The sequence below is a fragment of the Vidua macroura genome, chromosome 13 (genome assembly GCF_024509145.1).
Source record: "Vidua macroura isolate BioBank_ID:100142 chromosome 13, ASM2450914v1, whole genome shotgun sequence".
In the NCBI taxonomy this organism is placed as follows: domain Eukaryota; kingdom Metazoa; phylum Chordata; class Aves; order Passeriformes; family Viduidae; genus Vidua; species Vidua macroura.
Window position 1 is genome coordinate 17,649,801 of NC_071583.1, and position 18,452 is coordinate 17,668,252.

Sequence of the window (18,452 nt, forward strand, 5' to 3'; positions counted from 1 at the left end):
CCCCTCCCTGTCGAACAACAGAGCCGCTGAAGAATAATTCCCGAGCTCTTGATTATAAATGAAAGCAAAAAAAGCCTTGCTTTGTCGGCTGTTCCCTTGTTCGCGTTAATTTTTGCTCACGTGTTCCGGACAACACCCCCGCTTTTCTTCCTGGTTAGTCACTTTCAAAGCGTCCGCTGCCACGGGACCCAGCCCCCGTGTTCCCGCCACACCTGACCGGCCGGAAACAGGAACCCAGCAGAGGCGAGCAGCCCATCAGCATCTAGCGGCACCAGGAGGCGGAACCCTTTTTTTCGAGTGAGGGCTGGGAAGAGTTGCAGCGGGGGGAGGAAAGGTGGTGGCGCTGCGCGGCTCGCACATGGCGGCGGTGAGGCTGGGCCGGGGGCGCCTCCCGGGAGGGGAGGGGAGGGTTGTGCTGTGCTGGGCTGGGCTGGGCTGGGCTGTGCTGTGCTGGGCTGTGCTGGGCTGGGCTGGGCTGGGCTGGGCTGTGCTGGGTTGTGCTGGGCTGGGCTGTGCTGTGCTGTGCTGGGCTGTGCTGGGTTGTGCTGGGCTGGGTTGTGCTGGGCTGGGCTGGGCTGTGCTGGGCTGGGCTGGGCTGTGCTGGGCTGTGCTGTGCTGTGCTGGGCTGGGCTGTGCTGGGCTGAGCTGGGCTGGGCTGTGCTGGGCTGGGCTGTGCTGGGTTGTGCTGTGCTGTGCTGGGTTGTGCTGGGTTGTGCTGGGCTGGGCTGGGCTGGGCTGGGCTGTGCTGGGTTGTGCTGGGCTGGGCTGTGCTGTGCTGTGCTGGGCTGTGCTGGGTTGTGCTGGGCTGGGTTGTGCTGGGCTGGGCTGGGCTGTGCTGGGCTGTGCTGTGCTGTGCTGGGCTGGGCTGTGCTGGGCTGGGCTGGGCTGGGCTGTGCTGGGCTGGGCTGTGCTGGGTTGTGCTGTGCTGTGCTGGGTTGTGCTGGGTTGTGCTGGGCTGGGCTGTGCTGGGCTGGGCTGGGCTGGGCTGTGCTGGGTTGGGCTGGGCTGGGCTGGGCTGGGCTGGGCTGGGTTGTGCTGTGCTGGGCTGGGCTGGGCTGTGCTGGGCTGGGCTGGGCTGGGCTGTGCTGTGCTGGGCTGGGCTGGGCTGTGCTGGGTTGTGCTGTGCTGTGCTGTGCTGGGTTGTGCTGGGCTGGGCTGGGCTGTGCTGGGCTGGGTTGGGCTGTGCTGGGCTGGGCTGGGCTGTGCTGGGCTGTGCTGTGCTGGGTTGTGCTGGGTTGTGCTGTGCTGGGCTGGGCTGGGCTGGGTTGTGCTGTGCTGTGCTGGGCTGGGCTGTGCTGTAATGGGCTGGGCTGTGCTGGGTTGTGCTGTGCTGTGCTGGGTTGTGCTGTGCTGTGCTGGGCTGGGCTGTGCTGTGCTGGGCTGGGCTGGGCTGTGCTGGGCTGTGCTGTGGGAGGCTCGCGTCCCCGCCATAGGGAACCCTTGGGTTATAGTGTAAAGAGCCCTTTGCGCTTATTCCCGTGCATACAGTTACATGGTTCAGTTCTATCGTTCAGCGTTAAAAAAACAAACCCCAACACCTGAGCTCTGGTTTCCTGCAGCAGCGCGGGGTTTCCTGCAGCAGCTCTGGAACAGAGCGTGTCACCTACTGCAAGTCAAAGGAGTGCTCTGCTCATAAGGTTCTTCATGGCTTTTTAAATGCGCTCATTTGTCCCTAATTCATTATTCTAATCACACTAATTTCCGTGAACGTCGCTGAACTGTTTTGTCTCTGCAGAGGAACAGTGTTCTGGTGTGACACCTGGACTTGGCAGCATGGAGAAGGAACAGGTTTCCAAACGTCTGTATGTTGGAGGGCTTGGCCATACGATTTCCAAGGCTGAGCTGGAAGAAAAATTTGGCAAGTTTGGGCGTGTTTTGGAGGCAGAGATTATTACCAGGAAAGATGATCAGGGTAACAGTTTTCTTTCATCTTTTAAAAATTATTTGCTTTTCTGTTTGGAGCGTGAAATGGAATTTTTGCTTTAGAGACAATTCAGTTTTAAAGGAAATGACGAAACTACATAGAAACTAACTTAATGTTTGTCATTGATCAGGGAATCCTACAAAAACTTTTGCTTCAGTTTTAAAGGAAATTATGAAACTACATAGACACTAACTTAATGTTTGTCATTGATCAGGCAATCCTACAAAAACTTTTGCTTACATCAGTGTCAACATTTCTGATGCAGATCTGAGAAAGTGTAAGTACTTTGTTTTTGTTTTTTTTCCTTAGTTATGTTTTTGAGCCAAAGTTACATTGCTGATAGCTCATCTCATGTTGTCACATCCAGCTGTGGTCATGGCAGAGCCTCTTTCATTTTCTTGTCAGGTTGATTTTATTTTCTTTAAGCTGCAGTTTTGTGGAAGCAGCTTTGCTGAAGTTTTCAGAAATTGCTGTGAGCAGATTGAAAAGATTCCTTGTGACTGAAGTAGGTGATTTGTGAGTTTCAGAGACTCAGAGAATGATCTGGCTTGGAAGGGACCTTAATGATCATCTCATTGCACCCCTCTGCCATGGCAGGGACACTTTCCATTGTCCCAGGCTGCTCCAAGCCCTGTCCAACCTGGCCTGGGACATTTCCAGCATGGGGCAGCCACAGCTGCTCTGGGCACCCTGTTTGTTTGTTCTGAGCCTTTTATGCTTCAAGTGCTTTCACAGATCTGTAAAACACAAATTGATTTCTGTGGAAGGAAACCCAGAAGAAGAGCTGATGTAAAGCTTCTTTTGCAAGGTGCCCCTGGATCTGGGGAATGCTGCCATTAGGCACTTCTGAAGGGAGAGCTGCAGTTTTGGATGTAAACCTGCTGGTTTAAGATTTGGATGTTTGCCCTTTCAGATGCAGCCCTAACCCATGTGAGCAGTCAGGTGTAAGGTCATGCTGAGGGAACCTCAGGCTGTCAGAGGAGGAGGCCTTGTGGAGTCTGTGATGCGCTTTTCTTTTGATGTAGAAAATACTCATTTCCCATCTTTGTTTTGCAGGCATGTCAGTTTTAAATAAAACAAAATGGAAAGGGGGGACACTGCAAATTGAGTTGGCCAAAGCAAGCTTTTTGCACAGGTAGAAACCAATCTTTTCAAATGTATGTTGTTGCTAAAACTGCCCTTTTTTCTGCTTACCTGGTAATGTTATGGCTGTACTTTCATCTTGTACACTCTTATAGTTTCAGTTTTGATAGACTCTCTGGGCTGTTGATTTGTCTTTGATGCTGTAACATGTTTTGCATCATTATTCCCTCAGAGGTGATGGGTGTTAATTCCCTGAGTAGTGAATGGTTGTTCTGTGGGAGGGGATCACTGCCAGCTCCAATTCTGCACCTTTTTCCATGTGTGATGTACCTTCTGGTACAGGCTGGCCACGGAGAGGGAGGAAGCAAAGCTGCAGAAGGAAAAACCACAGAGAAATGACCAAATGTGTCTGTTGGAATCACTGAAGAAGAAGGGAGTTGTGGACTTCCACATGAGAGCAGTACCAGGTACAGAGGTGCCAGATCATAAGGTATGGTGGGGTAGATATATAACAGAAATAAAACAACAAAAAGCAAGCCCCTTGCATCTAAATTCATGCCAAATTTATGCTTTATGTAAAGAAGCTTCATTATTAAGAGTGACAGTCCAAGCTGTGAAAAGTACTCTCAGGAAATGCCTCGTGTGCAGACATGGAGAGGGCTCCTGTCATTCTTTGCAGTGACTGGAAATAATCATGCTCATACTGTCCACTCTTGCTATGTGAAATGAGGAAATGCCTTATTCCTCATTTATACTGGGAATATTGGTTGTGTCACTCTTAAAAGCTTGTAAAGGGAATTATTTCTATGCACCACATAACTTTGGGTGGCTGGGTTGGGCTTCAGCACAGGATCAGGGCCTGCCCGTGCTTACAAAAGTAAGAATGAAGTTACCTGACATGCAAATTTAGGTAACTAAATTTATATTTACTACAAAGTTTTCAAAACTGTTTGTTAAGCACAGAATGGTTTTGGAGGTATTTTTAATTTTTTTTTGTGGGAAGGGGAAAAAGAGCAAAATAATAGTGATTCTGTCTTTGTAGGTACCACTGTTAATTCATAAACCAGAAACCCTGTGCTAAAAACAGGGTTGTAAAGGGTTCTTTACAACAGCACCTGCAAAGAAATTTACTTCTTTAGTATCACTCTTTATTTGCAGGTTGCAGAAAATTTTTTTTTTTTGTTGGCTTTGGTTTATTTTTGAGAAGGACGCTAGCCAAGTTGCATGGTAGGGCTCACTAGAGAGAATAAAGAAAAAAGAATTAATCACATGTGGTTCTTTATTAATGTTTTTGTTATTTAAGAATAAACATTTGTTTTATTCCAGAGTTACTTCTACTCTCTGGGGTTTTTTTTGAACATAATTTTTCTTTTCTTTCAGAAATGGGTTGTTGGAAAATTTGGCAGAGTCTTGCCTATCCTGCACCTCAGGAATCAACAAAAAAATAAAATATCCTTTTCTGATTGTTTGGCCTTAAACACAATTCCCTTCCTTCTTTTGTCATATGGAAGAACAGTTGCTTGACAGTCCTAATTTTTATTCCTCTGTCAGGCTTAATTTACTGAATCCCCCAAGTAAATCCTGCAGTAAGTTTGTGTGACTTGAGTAGTTGTTTTACACTGCACTCAGTTGCTTAAAGGCTTATGGTCATGGCATGAAAAAGGATTCTTTGCTGTCCTTTCCTGCAGAATTCATAAATTCTGCAGAATTCAGAATTCCTGTTCATAAAGCCCTGAGTCTGCCGAAAGAATTGGGGTCTTTCAAATCCTTAACTCAGACTAACGTGGTCAAGTATGACCCCTCAAAGTATTGCCACAACCTGAGGAAGCTGGAGCCAGAGCTGGCACATGCAGCTCCTGTATCCCAGCTCACCTGGAGCCTGGAAGGGGGAGATGACAGCGTGACCAGGAAACGGCGAGGGGAATTCCCTGGGATGAGGAAACCACCGGAGAAAAGGAGGCAGCTGGGCAGAGAGGCCCTGAATGGAGCAGCTGTGTCTGTCCTCTGTCCTCCAAAACACACAGACTCACCCCAGCTGGGCCAAAGATCAAAACCTAAACCTGGTGAGGAGTTGGAATTGCCTCCAGCAAGGAGACTGGATAGGAAAATATCTAAAAACGCTAATGGAGTTACAGCCAAAAATAATACCAGTGTTTCTGATAGCGACCTTGATTCTGAAGAGGAGATCAGAGCAATGGTAAAGAAAGAGGCAGAAAGACAAAAAGCTGAAAATGTTGAGACTGAAAGTGAGCACTTGGAAATTGTTGGAGATAATTTTGAATTAAAATACAGTAGCCACTGGTCCTTAAGCAATTCGGATACCATGACGAAAACTATCAAAGGAAGTAACAAAGAGGAAGAGACTACGGAATGTGATAATGGTTATGATTCAGCAGATACTGATGAAATTATTGCTGAAAGTAAAACTCCAGAAGACTCTAAACAGGGGAGGGTGAAAAATAAAGAAATACTAGCTAAAAAAAAAAGTGGTTTGGTAAAAAGCTCCTCACTGAAACCTTGCAGTTTAAAAGAAGAACACATTGAAAGAAAAGGGAAAATTAAAAAATCCAGAATTGCTGCCTTGCAGAGTACGGCAGCCAGCAGTACAACAGAGACATGTGATAGTGACAGCTCTTCTTCAGAGGCTGAGAAAGGGGAGTCTGAAATCAGCTCTGATTATGAGTCTATGATGCAAAACTGTTACCACTTAGAACTAACCTTGGATGACTTAAAAGCATTGGCTACAGAAAACACTGGGACACCTGTAGAGGCGTCAGGCAGTGAACAGAGTCCTTGTCAGTCCAGCATTGAAGATAATCCCAAGGGTAATACTGTAAATAAACCAAAACTTTCTAAATTTCACCCTGCAGTTAAAAAAAAAAACATCTGTCCTGAAGATATACTGGCTGATATTTTAGTAGGGGAGGAGGATGCTGTTGAGGAGAGCTCCAAGGGACAGAATAATTCACATTTGAAGTATCAGCCCTTCAGAGGAATGAGGTCCCTCTGTGTAAAAGAGTTAAGTAAGGACAGCACTGGCTTAAAGAAGAAGTCTGTAGAAAATTTGGGAGTTGAAGCTTGTACATCTTATTTTGGGGAGGAATCATCTAAAAATCAGCCAAAGAACCGTCCCTTGTATTCACTTGAAGTCAGCAGCAAAAAGACACACAAAGTGCCTTGTGAACAGCATGAGGAACTGCCAGCTGCTGCCACCTCAGCAGGTCAGAGACTTCAGCCTGGTTCCAGGCCTCATTTGCAAGGCAAGAACAAAGGTGTGAGTTCTCTACAAGACCAAAATTCAGAGCACAGAGCTGCTGCTGCCAGTACTGATCATGGTGATGGGAGCAGTGACATGGACAGTGATGCTGCAGGGGCCCGGGAGCACATTAAACAGCAGCTGAAGAGCCCAAAACCGCTTTCCAAAACATTAAAGAGGAATACAAGCAAAGAAAATACAGAATGTGAAGGTAATAAACGTGGAAATGAGAACACAAGCCTTCTGGAAGATAAGAAGCTTTGTCTTAGTGCTGCTGCCTCAAAGAAGCCCAGTACAATAGAGAAACAGCTCCAGGACAACCAGAGGAGGCTGGCAGCTCTGGAAGAGAGACACAGAGAGAGGGAATTACAGAAGAAACTAATTCAAGGAGCTCTTTCAAATCTGGTAATTACAACTTCTACCTGAATAGTACACAGTAGAAGGAAGAGGGTAATTAATACATGTAGAGTAAGATGTTCTAAATCATAATCTGGAATTTCTAATGACATTGCCAGTTTTCTTCTGAGAGTATACAAAATGCTGCATACCTCCTGCCTGGAATACCTGTAGAGTTGCAAGAGGAATAGCGGGTTCCTACTTTTTGTGTCATGAAATCATCTTTCAGATTGTCATGTCTGAATGCAGCAAGTATTTGATGTGTTTGACTTGACAGTTGACTCTTTCTAGGACAGGCAGCCAGCAGGACAGCACAAACACATCATATTCGATTCCGATGTGGAAGATGAAGCTGAAGTGGATGAGATGTTGAAAAAGGATGCAAGTTTGGGAAATGGGCATGGAGAAGTAAGTGTTACTGGGGAAAAAATCAGTACGATGTAATCAGAAAGTTGAATTTTTATACCAAACTATCTCATACTGTAATACCTGTGTTTTGCTTTGCATGGGTATTTTTCCTATGGTAAAACTGAACAGTCATAACTGTAAAGCAGAATTGTACAAGGTGTGTGGACAAGGTAAGATTTGAAGCACATGGATCAGGAGGGGAGCTGGTTGTGCAAGAAATCCGCTTTGTCATCTAAACTGGAGAGCACATGAACAAAGTTGGTACTGATTTACATTCTCAAACTTATGTGAACAGCTGCTTTTCTCTTCTTTTCTGTTTGTGTAACAAAGGATAAGTCAGCTCCCAAACCTTCGAGCAGACTGTTTGAGAGCAGTGAGGATGAGCAAGAGGATATGGATGATGAGCGATTCAAAATTAAACCCCAGTTTGAAGGCAAAGCTGGTGAAAAAGTGAGTGAAGCCATTACTGTAATTTAGTTTTCCTCTAGGTTTCCATAGCAGCGCTTCAGAAGAACATAACCTGTGACTTTTCATTCTTGCTGAATATGATTTTTATGAACTTAAAACAGAATTCCCTTCAAGGAAGGACATAATGTGTGGTGGGGAGTGGGAGGAGTTTCTCTGACATTGTCATCTTCATATACAAAGAAATTACTGGAAAAGGCATCAAAAGCTAAACATAAAGAGTATGTTGCCATTGTTATAGTAAAAAAAAAAAAAAAGTTACTGAATTACGATATTCTTCTCCAGTGCTTAATAGCATCTGTTTCATTTGTTCAGCTCCTGCAGCTGCAGTCTCGCTTTGGCACCGATGAAAGGTTCCGCATGGATGCTCGATTCCTTGAGAGTGACAGTGAGGAAGAAGGTAAAGCTGATCATGCTTCCTGTTTACTGGTAGCCATAGAGCCTTCCAACAGCCTTTCTTGCTTTACTGGGATCTTGTGTAGAGAATCTGTCAGTGGCAGGAGTTGCACAGCTGTGTGGTGCAATCAGTGAACAGATTAAATAAATGCTCTGACTTTGCCATGAAATAGGTGCCTGTGACATTTCCAATGAAAGGTTTTCTACAGTGGATGGCAGAAAACCTTCAAGTAGCTTCAAGATAAAGTGATGTGCTCATAGATGCGAACTCTTCTAGTACTATAGTAAATGTTATGCATCCCACATTGCAGGCTTAGCAGAGGAAATAGAATGTGTTTATTTTTCTCTTAGCACAGACAAACAGCCTGAAGACAGATGAAGAAGAGGAGCTTGCTGCGGAGAAAAAGAAAAATCTGCAAATACTGGGAAGCCTCCTGAATATCAACATGGAGCAGCCCAAGCCAAATAAAACAGCTACAAGTGTGAAGAAATTCAAGTATGAATCATCTGCTCTCAGTAAAGAAGGAGGTTTAGGAAGGAAGCTGAAAGACCCTGAAACCTTTGAATTTTGGAAGATGGGTATAAAGGGTTCTTGTGTGTTGTGTTGGGTTTTTTGCTCCTTTAGACTACTTGAATTTATGCAGTATTTGGTACTAGAAGAAATATATCCACAGCTATATAAATAGCTGTATTTATGTACATCCTCAAGAGATTATCAAGTGCAGGTATAAACTCACTGCATAACACACAAGTGAGGGCTATGTTTTATCTGAAACATCACAATTTGATTAAATCCACTTCTGCTTATATGCTTCCTGACCCAGACTCTGACTAGAGGGTGCTTTCTAATTGCCAGTTACATTTTGGAACAATTTAGACCATTTTTGGTAAAGGAACGAATGTGAATCTTGGTCAGAATGTAAAATTTTGAGGTAGCTTTCATTTTGGTGTTTAGATTGTACACTGGTGTTTCTTTTCCTTTCTATTTTTATAGAGATATTAATGCCCTCCGTTATGATCCAACAAGAGAGGACCATGCAGTTTTTGAAAGGAAACAAAGTGCTACAGAAAAGGAGAGGTAGTATTACAGCTTGCTAACTACAATTGTGTTACTTCCCTTAGAAAGATGGTTATAGCAACAGACTGAGTTTGAAACTATGCAGATTGATATGATTTTAATTTAGTTCTCTCTCCAGTTGCTAAAATCAAGATATAAAAGGAATTGTGACCACTAAAACCAACATGTAGTGTCATCTTTCCTTTCTAATCCATCTGTTTTCTGGATGCCCTTTTCTGTCCTCACTGAAGGTGAGAAAGGTCAATTCAGGGACTTGGAGATTTACAGGTCTGTGGGAAAAGCTTAAGAAATCTGTGCTACAGATTGATCAGATTTTTGTTACCATACATTAAGTGAAAAGTCATTTAAGGATGTAGCAAATGAAAAAGGACTCTTGTTCTTGCCCTTAGACTCCAACCTCAGATGTTTCCCCACTGCTTACCCTTGAAAAGGAACCACTCCTTGATGGGCTTGGATACGGTTAGGGAGACATTCAGAGCCAGGTGGCTCTCAGGGAAGCTGTCTTTGAAAAGGACGTGTGCTGTGTTGCTATCCTTGAACAATCTCATTTCAGTAAAGCCAAAAGGAAGAAGAAAGAAGAGAATGAGACACTGCCTCAAGTGTCTGAAGAAATCTATTATGATATTGCTGCTGATTTGAAAGACTTGTTTGGATCTTTAAAGAACAAACCAGAAAAGACTGTGGAAATACCCTGGGACAAAGAGGACGTGCAGGACTCTGCCCCAGATGACCATTTGGGACCTTTGCCTGAGAACAACACAGCTCAGGAGCCGAGTGCTTTCAAGTTTTCCTTCTTTGGAGACACAGAGGAGTTGGGCATCAAAGAAGGTAACAGCAGAATGTGTAAGAGATATCTAGAACAAAGTGGAAAATTCTGGAGCAGAGATGTAGCTCAGAAAATCTGGCAGGAGAAGATTCTGTCCTTCCTAAATCAGTCTTCTCCTGTGTAAGTATTTCACTCGAATTAGGAATTTTTCCTGACAAGTAAAGATATAATCTGGTTTTGGCTTTGTTTCTTTTTTGGTGCTGTTATTGCAGAGCCGTACATACTTGGAACAATAAAGCCGGTAAAAGTCACATGGCAAGAGGATCCACGTTTCCAAGACAGCAGTTCTGAGGGTGATGATGAGCCTGAGATGTCAGAAATTGAAAAGGACCGAGAAATGCAAGTTCCGTTTCTATTTGTTGTCTACTTGGCTGTAGTAGTTGGATGGTGTGGGAATATTAATAGCAGCGCTCAGGAAATGGGAAACTGACATTGCACACCTCTGAGCAATGAAAGTCATCTTGGAAAACCATTTGTGCTGCCCAGAGTCAAAATGCCCAGCAGCCCACGTGATGTGAAGTTGAATATGAAGAGAGAGACGTTGAGCACAAGAAATTAACTGGGTCATTTTGGTTTGACCAACTCCAAACTGAGTTTGGCCAAAAGCCAAAGACACAGTCAGTTTTCTTTTAAGAAGTGGTTTATTTTTTTAATAGAAGGCTCTATTTGGTTACTGGGGAATAAAGATTTTCAATGTATACCAATGCTTTCTCTGAAGCACTACAGTTTTAACTTGTCTTTGTGGGATTTGATAGTACAATTTAGGATGCTAAAATCCCTTTGTACTTGTCTAGGTTTCTTTCTTTACCACGCTCAGAGAGTGCTAGAGTTTTCTTCTTCTCCAAAGATGATGAACGCCTAAGAGGTACGACAGAATTTCTTCAATCGCTTTTGTATTGTCCCTCACTGGAATTCCGTGAGGAGGAAAAAATGCTGCCTGCTTATGAATGTTTTCTAGTCAGAATTTGGCATCCTTACTTATGGTCAAAGTTGTGGTAATACCCAGTGAGAATGTACCAGTAAAATAAAAGCAGAGCAGCTTTCTGGCTTTCTTTTCTTTCAGACAATTGCCTAATAGGAATCTGGACTTTTAGAGCTTATAAAAAAAATAGTCACTTGACAAGTTACGTAGACATTTTGGATCCTTGCAGGCATAGCTTAGTGAACTCCAACCTACCACCCTATGTACAGGGCGTGTTAAAATGGAGAGCTCAGTCCTTAGCAGGCCTCAGTTCTGGGGGAAGAAGTGCGATCCTGGTGCTGAGCTCCTAATGAAACAGCTGCTATTTCAGTGCAATTTAGATTGCAGCACGTTGAGGAAAACTGCTGCTGCCTTTCATGGTTCTTCATACACCAGGCTGCAGTAGGGAAGATTTCTGTTGGAGCCAACGTCTGGTGGGGGGCAAGAGAACAGGAAGGATGGGAAGAATTGACTTCTGAAGAACATTATTGCTGTGTTGTCCATCATTGTTAGAAGCAGCAGCACAATCCAAAGTGTTTAAGCCTATTAATTGGTTCTTTGTTTTGTGCAGAGGGCCCAAAGTTATTTTGTAGATCAGCAGAGCTCAGTGAAGAGAAAGAGAGTTGGGAAGACAGACGTAGATTATTGCTTGAGGTGAGTATGTAAGATCTGTTCCCTGGGAACTCTAGGTGAAAGCTGAGCACGGGGAGGAAATGGAGGTATGAATGGGCGTGCAGAATTAATTCAGGGCCTGGAGAAGAGCCTGCAACTTTGTAACTCCCCGGGAACAAAAGTGTTTTAGTGTACCGGTGTGTATAACATCATGTTGTGTTGTCCAGTCAGGGAAATCACTAGATCTTTGTCTGTTACAGGAGCAGCTACTTAACTATATGTCAAGAATGTATTTAAGAGAAAGAGTGAATTTAGAGACTTATCCTAATACCATGTTGGATATTCACTCTTTTCAGGAATGCAGGAAGAAGCACAAGGATGCCAAAAGAAAAGTGAGAGCAAAACAATAAATTTTCTTTCACAGATTACAAGCTTTGTGTTTTTATTCCTTGAAGAAGTTGCAAAGGAATGTTGATTTCACAATCCTTTCAACGATCTAACAGGAAGAAATACTGACAGTCCATGTTTAGGCAGTGTTTCCGAGCTGGGGCTGATGGTCTTGGGTGCTGGGGAGCCACGGGAAGGCTCCAGTCCTGCCTGTCCGGGCAGGCTGGGGCCATTGAGCTCCGGCTCATCCCTGGCGGCTGGAAGGGCAAGCAGGAATGCCAAAGGCCCCCCAGACCCGGCCGGGCCGGAGCAGAGCAGTGCCCCCAGCCCTCCAGGAGCGGACGGGCTCTGCCAAGCCCGACCTGGGCACTGCCCCCAGCCCAGGGACACGCGAGGGCTTTGCCCGGGAGCCGTGCCCAGAGCAGCAGAGCTGTCACACCCCAGCTGGTTCTGGTTGGTGTGAGGCCCCAGCAGCGCCCGTGGGTGCCCTGGGCAGCACAGGAGCTGTTGCCAGGGCCTGGGGAAGCACAGGGGTCAGCCTCTGCACGGCGACACAGCCTGCAGGCTGCAGGGCACAGAGCCAATGGCAGCGGGCATGGGCACCTCTGCGGGGCTCTTTGCCTGCAGCAGCATCGGCCCCAAGGGCTGCTCTGTCCCTGCCTGCCTGCCTGGCTGATGGGCAGGGCTGGAGGCCTTGGAGAGCAGGGGCCATTGCGGGCACGGGTGGCCCAGGAGCTGCCCCTGGCCCAGCTGGGCCCCACTTGGGGAGGAAGGAGGCTCCCAGCCACGGCATGGCTGAGCAGCTCCTGCCTCCCCCTGCCTCTGCCCTGGGCCCCACATCGCCTGCCACAAGAGCCCCTGGGCCAGGCCGTGGGAGGGCGGCTTTGCCCTCACCTGGCTCCCTGGCACCAGGGCCCTCCTGCTTGCTGTGAGACATGGCAGCTGTCAGCGGTGAGTCCCTGAGCCGGAGCACCCATGGCCTCCTCCAGGTGCTGGTCCTCTCTCTGTGGCAGAAAGAAGAGTGTGGGGAGTTTGCAGCACAGGCCCAGATCCCGAGGTGTGGGGTCCCTCTGGTCCCTGGGCAGCAGCGTCCGGCCCAGCCTTCTCCTCCCGTTGTCAGGTCGCACTGACACACGGCCTGAGCCCAGCGTTCCCTTTTGGGGCCAAGGGAAATCTCTGCTCCTGCCTCTGGCACAGGGCCCTCTGCCAGCAGGTCAGGGATGGTGATACCCTCAGAGAGAGGCGTGGACAGTGGAGGAAAGCCAGCATCTTGCCAGTCTTCCAAAAGGGCACTAAGAAGAAGCCAGGAAACTGCAGGCCCATCAGCCTCAGCTCCATCCCCAGAAAGTGACAGAATATCTCCTCCTGGATGTCATCTCTAAGAGTGTGGAATAACAGGAAGGGAAAACCGTGGCTGGGCTTAGCTGCTGTCCTGCAGGGCAAACGACTGAGTTTGCAGAAGAAGAAATGAATAAAATACGAGTTTATCCATGGCAAGGAAGAAAGCAAGGCCGTTAGCATGGAAACTGAAAAACACATCAGAGTTACTGGTAGTTAGAGGATACGTGCCTTAGTCAGCAGCGTATGTGCCTTAATAATTTGTGGTAAACTCTTGCCAGTGAATTATTGACGTTAAATGCTTTGTAGCAATAAAATACAATAAGCTATTGCTTTGTCCATTGCATAGAATGAGCTGTTTGGATGTAACTAGTGCCTTAGGATCAGACTTTTTTAGGGGTATAAATCTTGAGAACAATTTGTGAAGAAGAAGAAGCCATTGTTGTCACTGTACAGGTGTATGTGTATGCTTTGTGTATTCCATCTCTGCAGCGACAGAAAACCATGCTTGGCCAATCTCACAGCCACCTCTGCTGCACTGGCTGGCTGGGTTTGTGAGGGGAGAGCAGTGGCTGTTGTCAGCCGGGACTTCAGCGAGGCTTTGTCCCGGCCTCCCATATCACGGTCGTGGGGCAGCTCAGGGACAGCGGCGTAGAGAAGTGGACAGTGGAGCTCCAAACTCAGATAGCTGCGAGCTCAGGGGGCCGTGCTGGGGCCAGTCTAGTTTGCCTTATTCCCCAGTGACCCGGCAGAAGGGACGGAGCGCTCCCTCAGCACGTTTGCTGATGGGACAGAAGCGGGAGCAGGGGCTGATGAACCACACGGCTGTGCTGCCTTTCACTGAGGACCTGGACAGGCTTGAGAGTTGAGCAGAGAGGGACCTAGTGAAGTTGCACAGGGGAAAGCCTCTAGAAGTGCTTGAAGCTTTGTAATTCCCAGGCAATAGAAGTTTTTTAGTATAGAGGAGTGTATAACGTCATCTTGTGATGGCCAGTCAGGGAAACCACTGCATCTCTGTATGTTACAGGCACACTTCCTTGTACGTATGTAAAGAAAGTCCTCGAGAAAAACTCTGAATTCAGAAACTTCCTCTAATATTATGTTGGATTTTCTGGAATGCCAGGCAAAGCATAAGGATTCTAAAAGGAAAGTGAAAGCAAATCAATAAATCTACTTTTTGAGGTCTGAAGCATTTCCTGTTTGTTCCTTGAAGAAGTTCCCAATGTTATGTTTGAAATCCTTTCAAAGATCTAATAGGAAAAAGCATTGGCCCAAAGTGTTAGCCTGTGTTTCTGAAGAGGAATATGCTTTTTGTGTCAATTGAATGTTTGTAGCAGGGTTTGCGGGTTTCTTTTGTGTGTGCTTTGAATGTGAGTCTTTGCAAAACTTTGAATAATTCGATCATATAGCCAAGACAACATTTGACTGTGTCCTGCTGTCCAGTGCTGAACAGGGTTGAGACAGAGCAGGCGGCTCTGTGTCTGTGTGAAAGTTGCAGGAGCAGCACCAGGAGCAGCAGCAGAGCAGTGCCCGAGGGTTGCCTCGGGGCCTGGCATTTGACCCTGCACTCGCTGCAGGAGTCCCTGCCTGGTTCCCTGCTGACCAAACCTTTGCACCCATCTGAGAACCTGGGTTCCCAAGGGGGCCGCCTCGAGTGGTTGCCAGGGACCTGAGGCTGTGGCTGCCCCGATTTTGGCTGCACGATGCTGATGTCAGAGTGGCCATTGTGACCCGTGCGACCAAGGCCCCAAAAGGGAACGCTGGGCTCAGGCCGTGTGTCAGTGCGACCTGGCAACGGGAGGAGAAGGCTGGGCCGGACGCTGCTGCCCAGGGACCAGAGGGACCCCACACCTCGGGATCTGGGCCTGTGCTGCAGGCTCACCTGCCTCTCCCTGCCCAGAATCAGTGGAGGAACAACCAGAGCAGACTGCGGTGTTCCTCGACGTGACGACGGGAGGAGAAGGCGGACAGGAGCAGGGCTCACGCAGGGCTGAGCAGGGACTGGTGCCCTCGTGGCTCTGGGCCTGTGCTGCAAACTCCCCACACTCTTCTCTCTCCCACAGAGAGAGGACCAGCACCTGGAGGAGACGGTGGCATTTCAGGACAGGGACTCACCACTGACAGCTGCCATGTCTCACAGCAAGCAGGAGGGCCCTGGTGCCAGGGAGCCAGGTGAGGGCAAAGCCGCCCTCCCACGGCCTGGCCCAGGGGCTCTTGTGGCAGGCGATGTGGGGCCCAGGGCAGAGGCAGGGGGAGGCAGGAGCTGCTCAGCCAGGCCGTGGCTGGGAGCCTCCTTCCTCCCCAAGTGGGGCCCAGCTGGGCCAGGGGCAGCTCCTGGGCCACCCGTGCCCGCAATGGCCCCTGCTCTCCAAGGCCTCCAGCCCTGCCCATCAGCCAGGCAGGCAGGCAGGGGCAGAGCAGCCCTTGGGGCCGATGCTGCTGCAGGCAAAGAGCCCCGCAGAGGTGCTCATGCCCGCTGCCATTGGCTCTGTGCCCTGCAGCCTGCATGCTGTGTCGCCGTGCAGAGGCTGACCCGGACATCTGCGGTGACAAACTGGAGGACTGCGGGCTCTGTGCCCACGTGTTCTGCCTGGTGAGTGGCTCCAGGTGCTCCCTCCACCATTGCAATGGGCAGTTCCTGCCTCTCTCTCCTCATCTGCTCATCCCCTTTGCTGCAGTTCTTTGCCACTCTGCTTTTTCGTCAAGACAATGATCGTGTTGGACTCATGGGATTTCTTCCTAGAGATATCCAAATTGCAGTCTGGCGGGCAGCACTAAAGGTGAGAGCCTGACAAGAGCAGGGAGATTTGTGCCAGGCCAGGTTTGCCAGAGCTGAGCCCAGACACTTGGAATGAAAGGCCTGCCCTTCTGGCCGGCTGTGGGACAAAGTCTGGCTCCCAGCAGCTGCACAGAGGCTCTGGCACAGGAGCCTCCTCCGCCAGACGTCTCTGTGGGCTGAGACCCAGCAGTGGCCACATCCTACGCCCTGCCTGGAGCCGTGGGGCTGCCTGGGGAGGCCCCGAGGCTGCTGCTGATGGGGCTGCTTGGCTCTTTCCAGCACTGCTGCGTCTGTGGCCAGAGCGGGGCAACCATCATGTGTTGCAAGGAGGACTGTGACAGATGGTTCCACCTGCCCTGTGCCAAGGAGGGCAGCTGTGTCACACAGTATATTCCAGATTACAGGTACCTCCTCCCCACTCCTGGTCGCCCCTGGGAGAAGATCCAACATTTCTCACTTTGCCCATCCATTTTCCTCCAGCTCCTTCTGCCCTGAGCACCGTCCAGAGCAGGACGTGGAGGCGACTCCAGAGCCGGGCACCGATTGCCTCATCTGCATGGAGCCTGTGGAGGATAGAAAGACCTTCAGAACCCTGGTGTGCCCAGCGTGCAAAAGGGCCTGGTTCCACAGGGACTGCATCCAGGTAGGAGCCATCCCCTCAGCCCGGGGCACAGCAGGTGCTCAGCAGCACCAGGGCCTTGCTCACCCTGCTTCTGTTTGCCCTGCAGGGACAGGCCATGTGTGCTGGTGCTTTATTCTTCCAGTGCCCCCTGTGCAGAGATGAGGCGGCATTCACAGTTGAAATGTTCACCATGGGGATCCGAATTCCCTTCAGGTTGGTGTCCTTCTGCCTGGCTCACAGGACAGGAGGTGCAAGTGCTGTGCTGTGCCAGGCCCTGCCCCAGCAGTCCTGGCCCTGCCCTGTCCCATGAGTCTGGGCTTCAGCGTCACACAGGACTTGGAAAAGCGCTGGAGAAAGAGCGGGGACAACCTGTACCTCCATGAGGGCAGGACATCAGAAACTCATCAGCTTTTCCTTTCTCCGTCAGACTGCCAACATGGGAGGACAATGATGCCTTTGCGGATCTAGGAGAGAGGCACAGCAGGTGCACTGCCAGGGATTGCCTTTACCCAGGAGGCAGGGAGGAGGCAGAGGAAGAGGGGTAAGCTGGGGAGCTGCACCTGAGGCTCTGCAGGATACATGTGTCACTTCAAGGGCTCACAGGGGAAAGAAACAGAAGAATTTGTCTGGACAATCCTGTGCTGTGGACACGTTGTCCACGAGCCCGTTTGCCTCCCCAGGCCCTGGGAACTGCTCCTGTGCTCCTCCTGCGCTGCTGAGGGCACCCACAGGCGCTGCTCTGGCCTGAGAAACCGCATACAGAGCTGGGAGTGTGACAGCTGTGCTGGTCTCGGAACGGGTAGGAGGCAAAGCAGCCGGTGCCCCTGGGCTGGGGACAGTGCCCAGGCTGGGCTTGGCAGAGCCCGTCTGCTCCTGAAGGGCTGGGGGTTCTGCTCTGGCCTGGCTTGCCTCGGGCCTGGGTGGTCTTTGACATTCCTGCTTGGCCTTACAGCTTCCAGGGATGTGTCAGAGCTCAGTGGCCCCAGCCTGACCAGACAGTCAGGACTGGAGCCTGCTCATGGCTCCTCAGCACCTGGCACCCTGGTGCCATCGGGGCTGGATCCCCAGTCTCCATCTGCGGAGACCAGCAGCAGCCACCAACACATAGTATGCCTGCAGTCTCTGCTGTCTTCTTCACCGGACACCAGCAACCCCAGCACATCAAGCTCAACGTACAGCAGCTCCTCTGACCCTGAGGACAGGGTCCATTCCAGACGTGCTGGGCCCGGCTGCAGGCCAACCCGCTCTCGCCAGCAAGGTCGGGCCCCAGAAGGACCCCTTCGATGGAGGAGTCACTGTGACAGGAGCAGGAGGACAACCACAAGGACTGAGAGGCCCAGGCCAAGGGAGACACCTTCACAGGCATCCCCCGGACACAGCCGCGCCTGCCAGCAAGGTCAGGCCCAGAGTCCGCCTGCCCAGTCCAGGAGTCGCCGTGACAGGAGCAGCCGGACAAGACCAAGGACTGAGAGGCCCAGGCCAAGGGAGACATCGTCAGGGACATCCCCCGGACGCAGCCGCTCCCGCCTGCAGCGCCGGGCCTTGAATCAACCTGTCCTGTCCAGGAGTCGCCAGGACAGGAACAGGAGGACAGCAGCAAGGGCTCAGAGGCCCAGGTGCAGGGGGGCACCGTCAGGGGTGTCCCGCAGGAGCAACCACTCCTGCCAGCGACGCTGGGCCTCAACTGGGACCTACAACAGCAGCACATAGGGGCATCTTTTCTTTCTAGTCCATCTGCTTGCTGCCGTGTGGTGCTGTGTTTTTGTGTTAAATCTGCGTTTGTCCCCTGTTCCCTTCCCTAATCCCTCCTCTCCCCAGTTATCAATCTTCCCAAGCCCATCCCTAACCTCCTTCCTCCCTTCCAAGTTGTCAATCCTCCCCATCCCTGCCCCTGTTTTCCAGCACTCTTGGCCCAACCCCT

The 18,452-nt window shown here is 49.4% G+C and overlaps 2 protein-coding genes across 3 annotated transcripts; both read left to right on the forward strand.

Moving 5' to 3' along the window:
• The first annotated feature begins 1,681 nt into the window (after nt 1–1,681).
• NOL8 (nucleolar protein 8) lies at nt 1,682–11,830 on the forward strand. 2 transcript variants are annotated; one of them, XM_053989634.1, is made up of 16 exons: nt 1,682–1,912; nt 2,139–2,201; nt 2,981–3,059; nt 3,350–3,497; nt 4,388–4,456; nt 4,791–6,668; nt 6,951–7,067; nt 7,398–7,517; nt 7,848–7,932; nt 8,280–8,424; nt 8,923–9,006; nt 9,560–9,834; nt 10,045–10,171; nt 10,627–10,697; nt 11,365–11,447; nt 11,762–11,830. In XM_053989634.1, the coding sequence occupies exons 1-16, from the start codon at nt 1,774–1,776 to the stop codon at nt 11,813–11,815; spliced, it is 3,537 nt and encodes a 1,178-aa protein (XP_053845609.1). In that variant the 5' UTR covers nt 1,682–1,773; the 3' UTR covers nt 11,816–11,830. The 2 variants fall into 2 exon arrangements, 1 of the variants encoding a protein (XP_053845609.1); XR_008439258.1 differs by lacking the exons at nt 1,682–1,912; nt 2,139–2,201; nt 2,981–3,059; ... (8 more) ...; nt 9,560–9,834; nt 10,045–10,171 and having other exon boundaries at nt 10,527–10,697; nt 11,666–11,830.
• A 3,086-nt stretch (nt 11,831–14,916) lies between these two features.
• On the forward strand, nt 14,917–18,241 carry LOC128814111 (uncharacterized). The gene is given in 8 exon segments (XM_053989691.1): nt 14,917–15,302; nt 15,632–15,723; nt 15,809–15,910; nt 16,189–16,313; nt 16,390–16,608; nt 16,610–16,744; nt 16,959–17,072; nt 17,212–18,241. Coding segments are annotated over 8 exon segments (1,860 nt in total). The 5' UTR covers nt 14,917–15,259.
• The last annotated feature ends 211 nt before the right edge of the window (nt 18,242–18,452 follow it).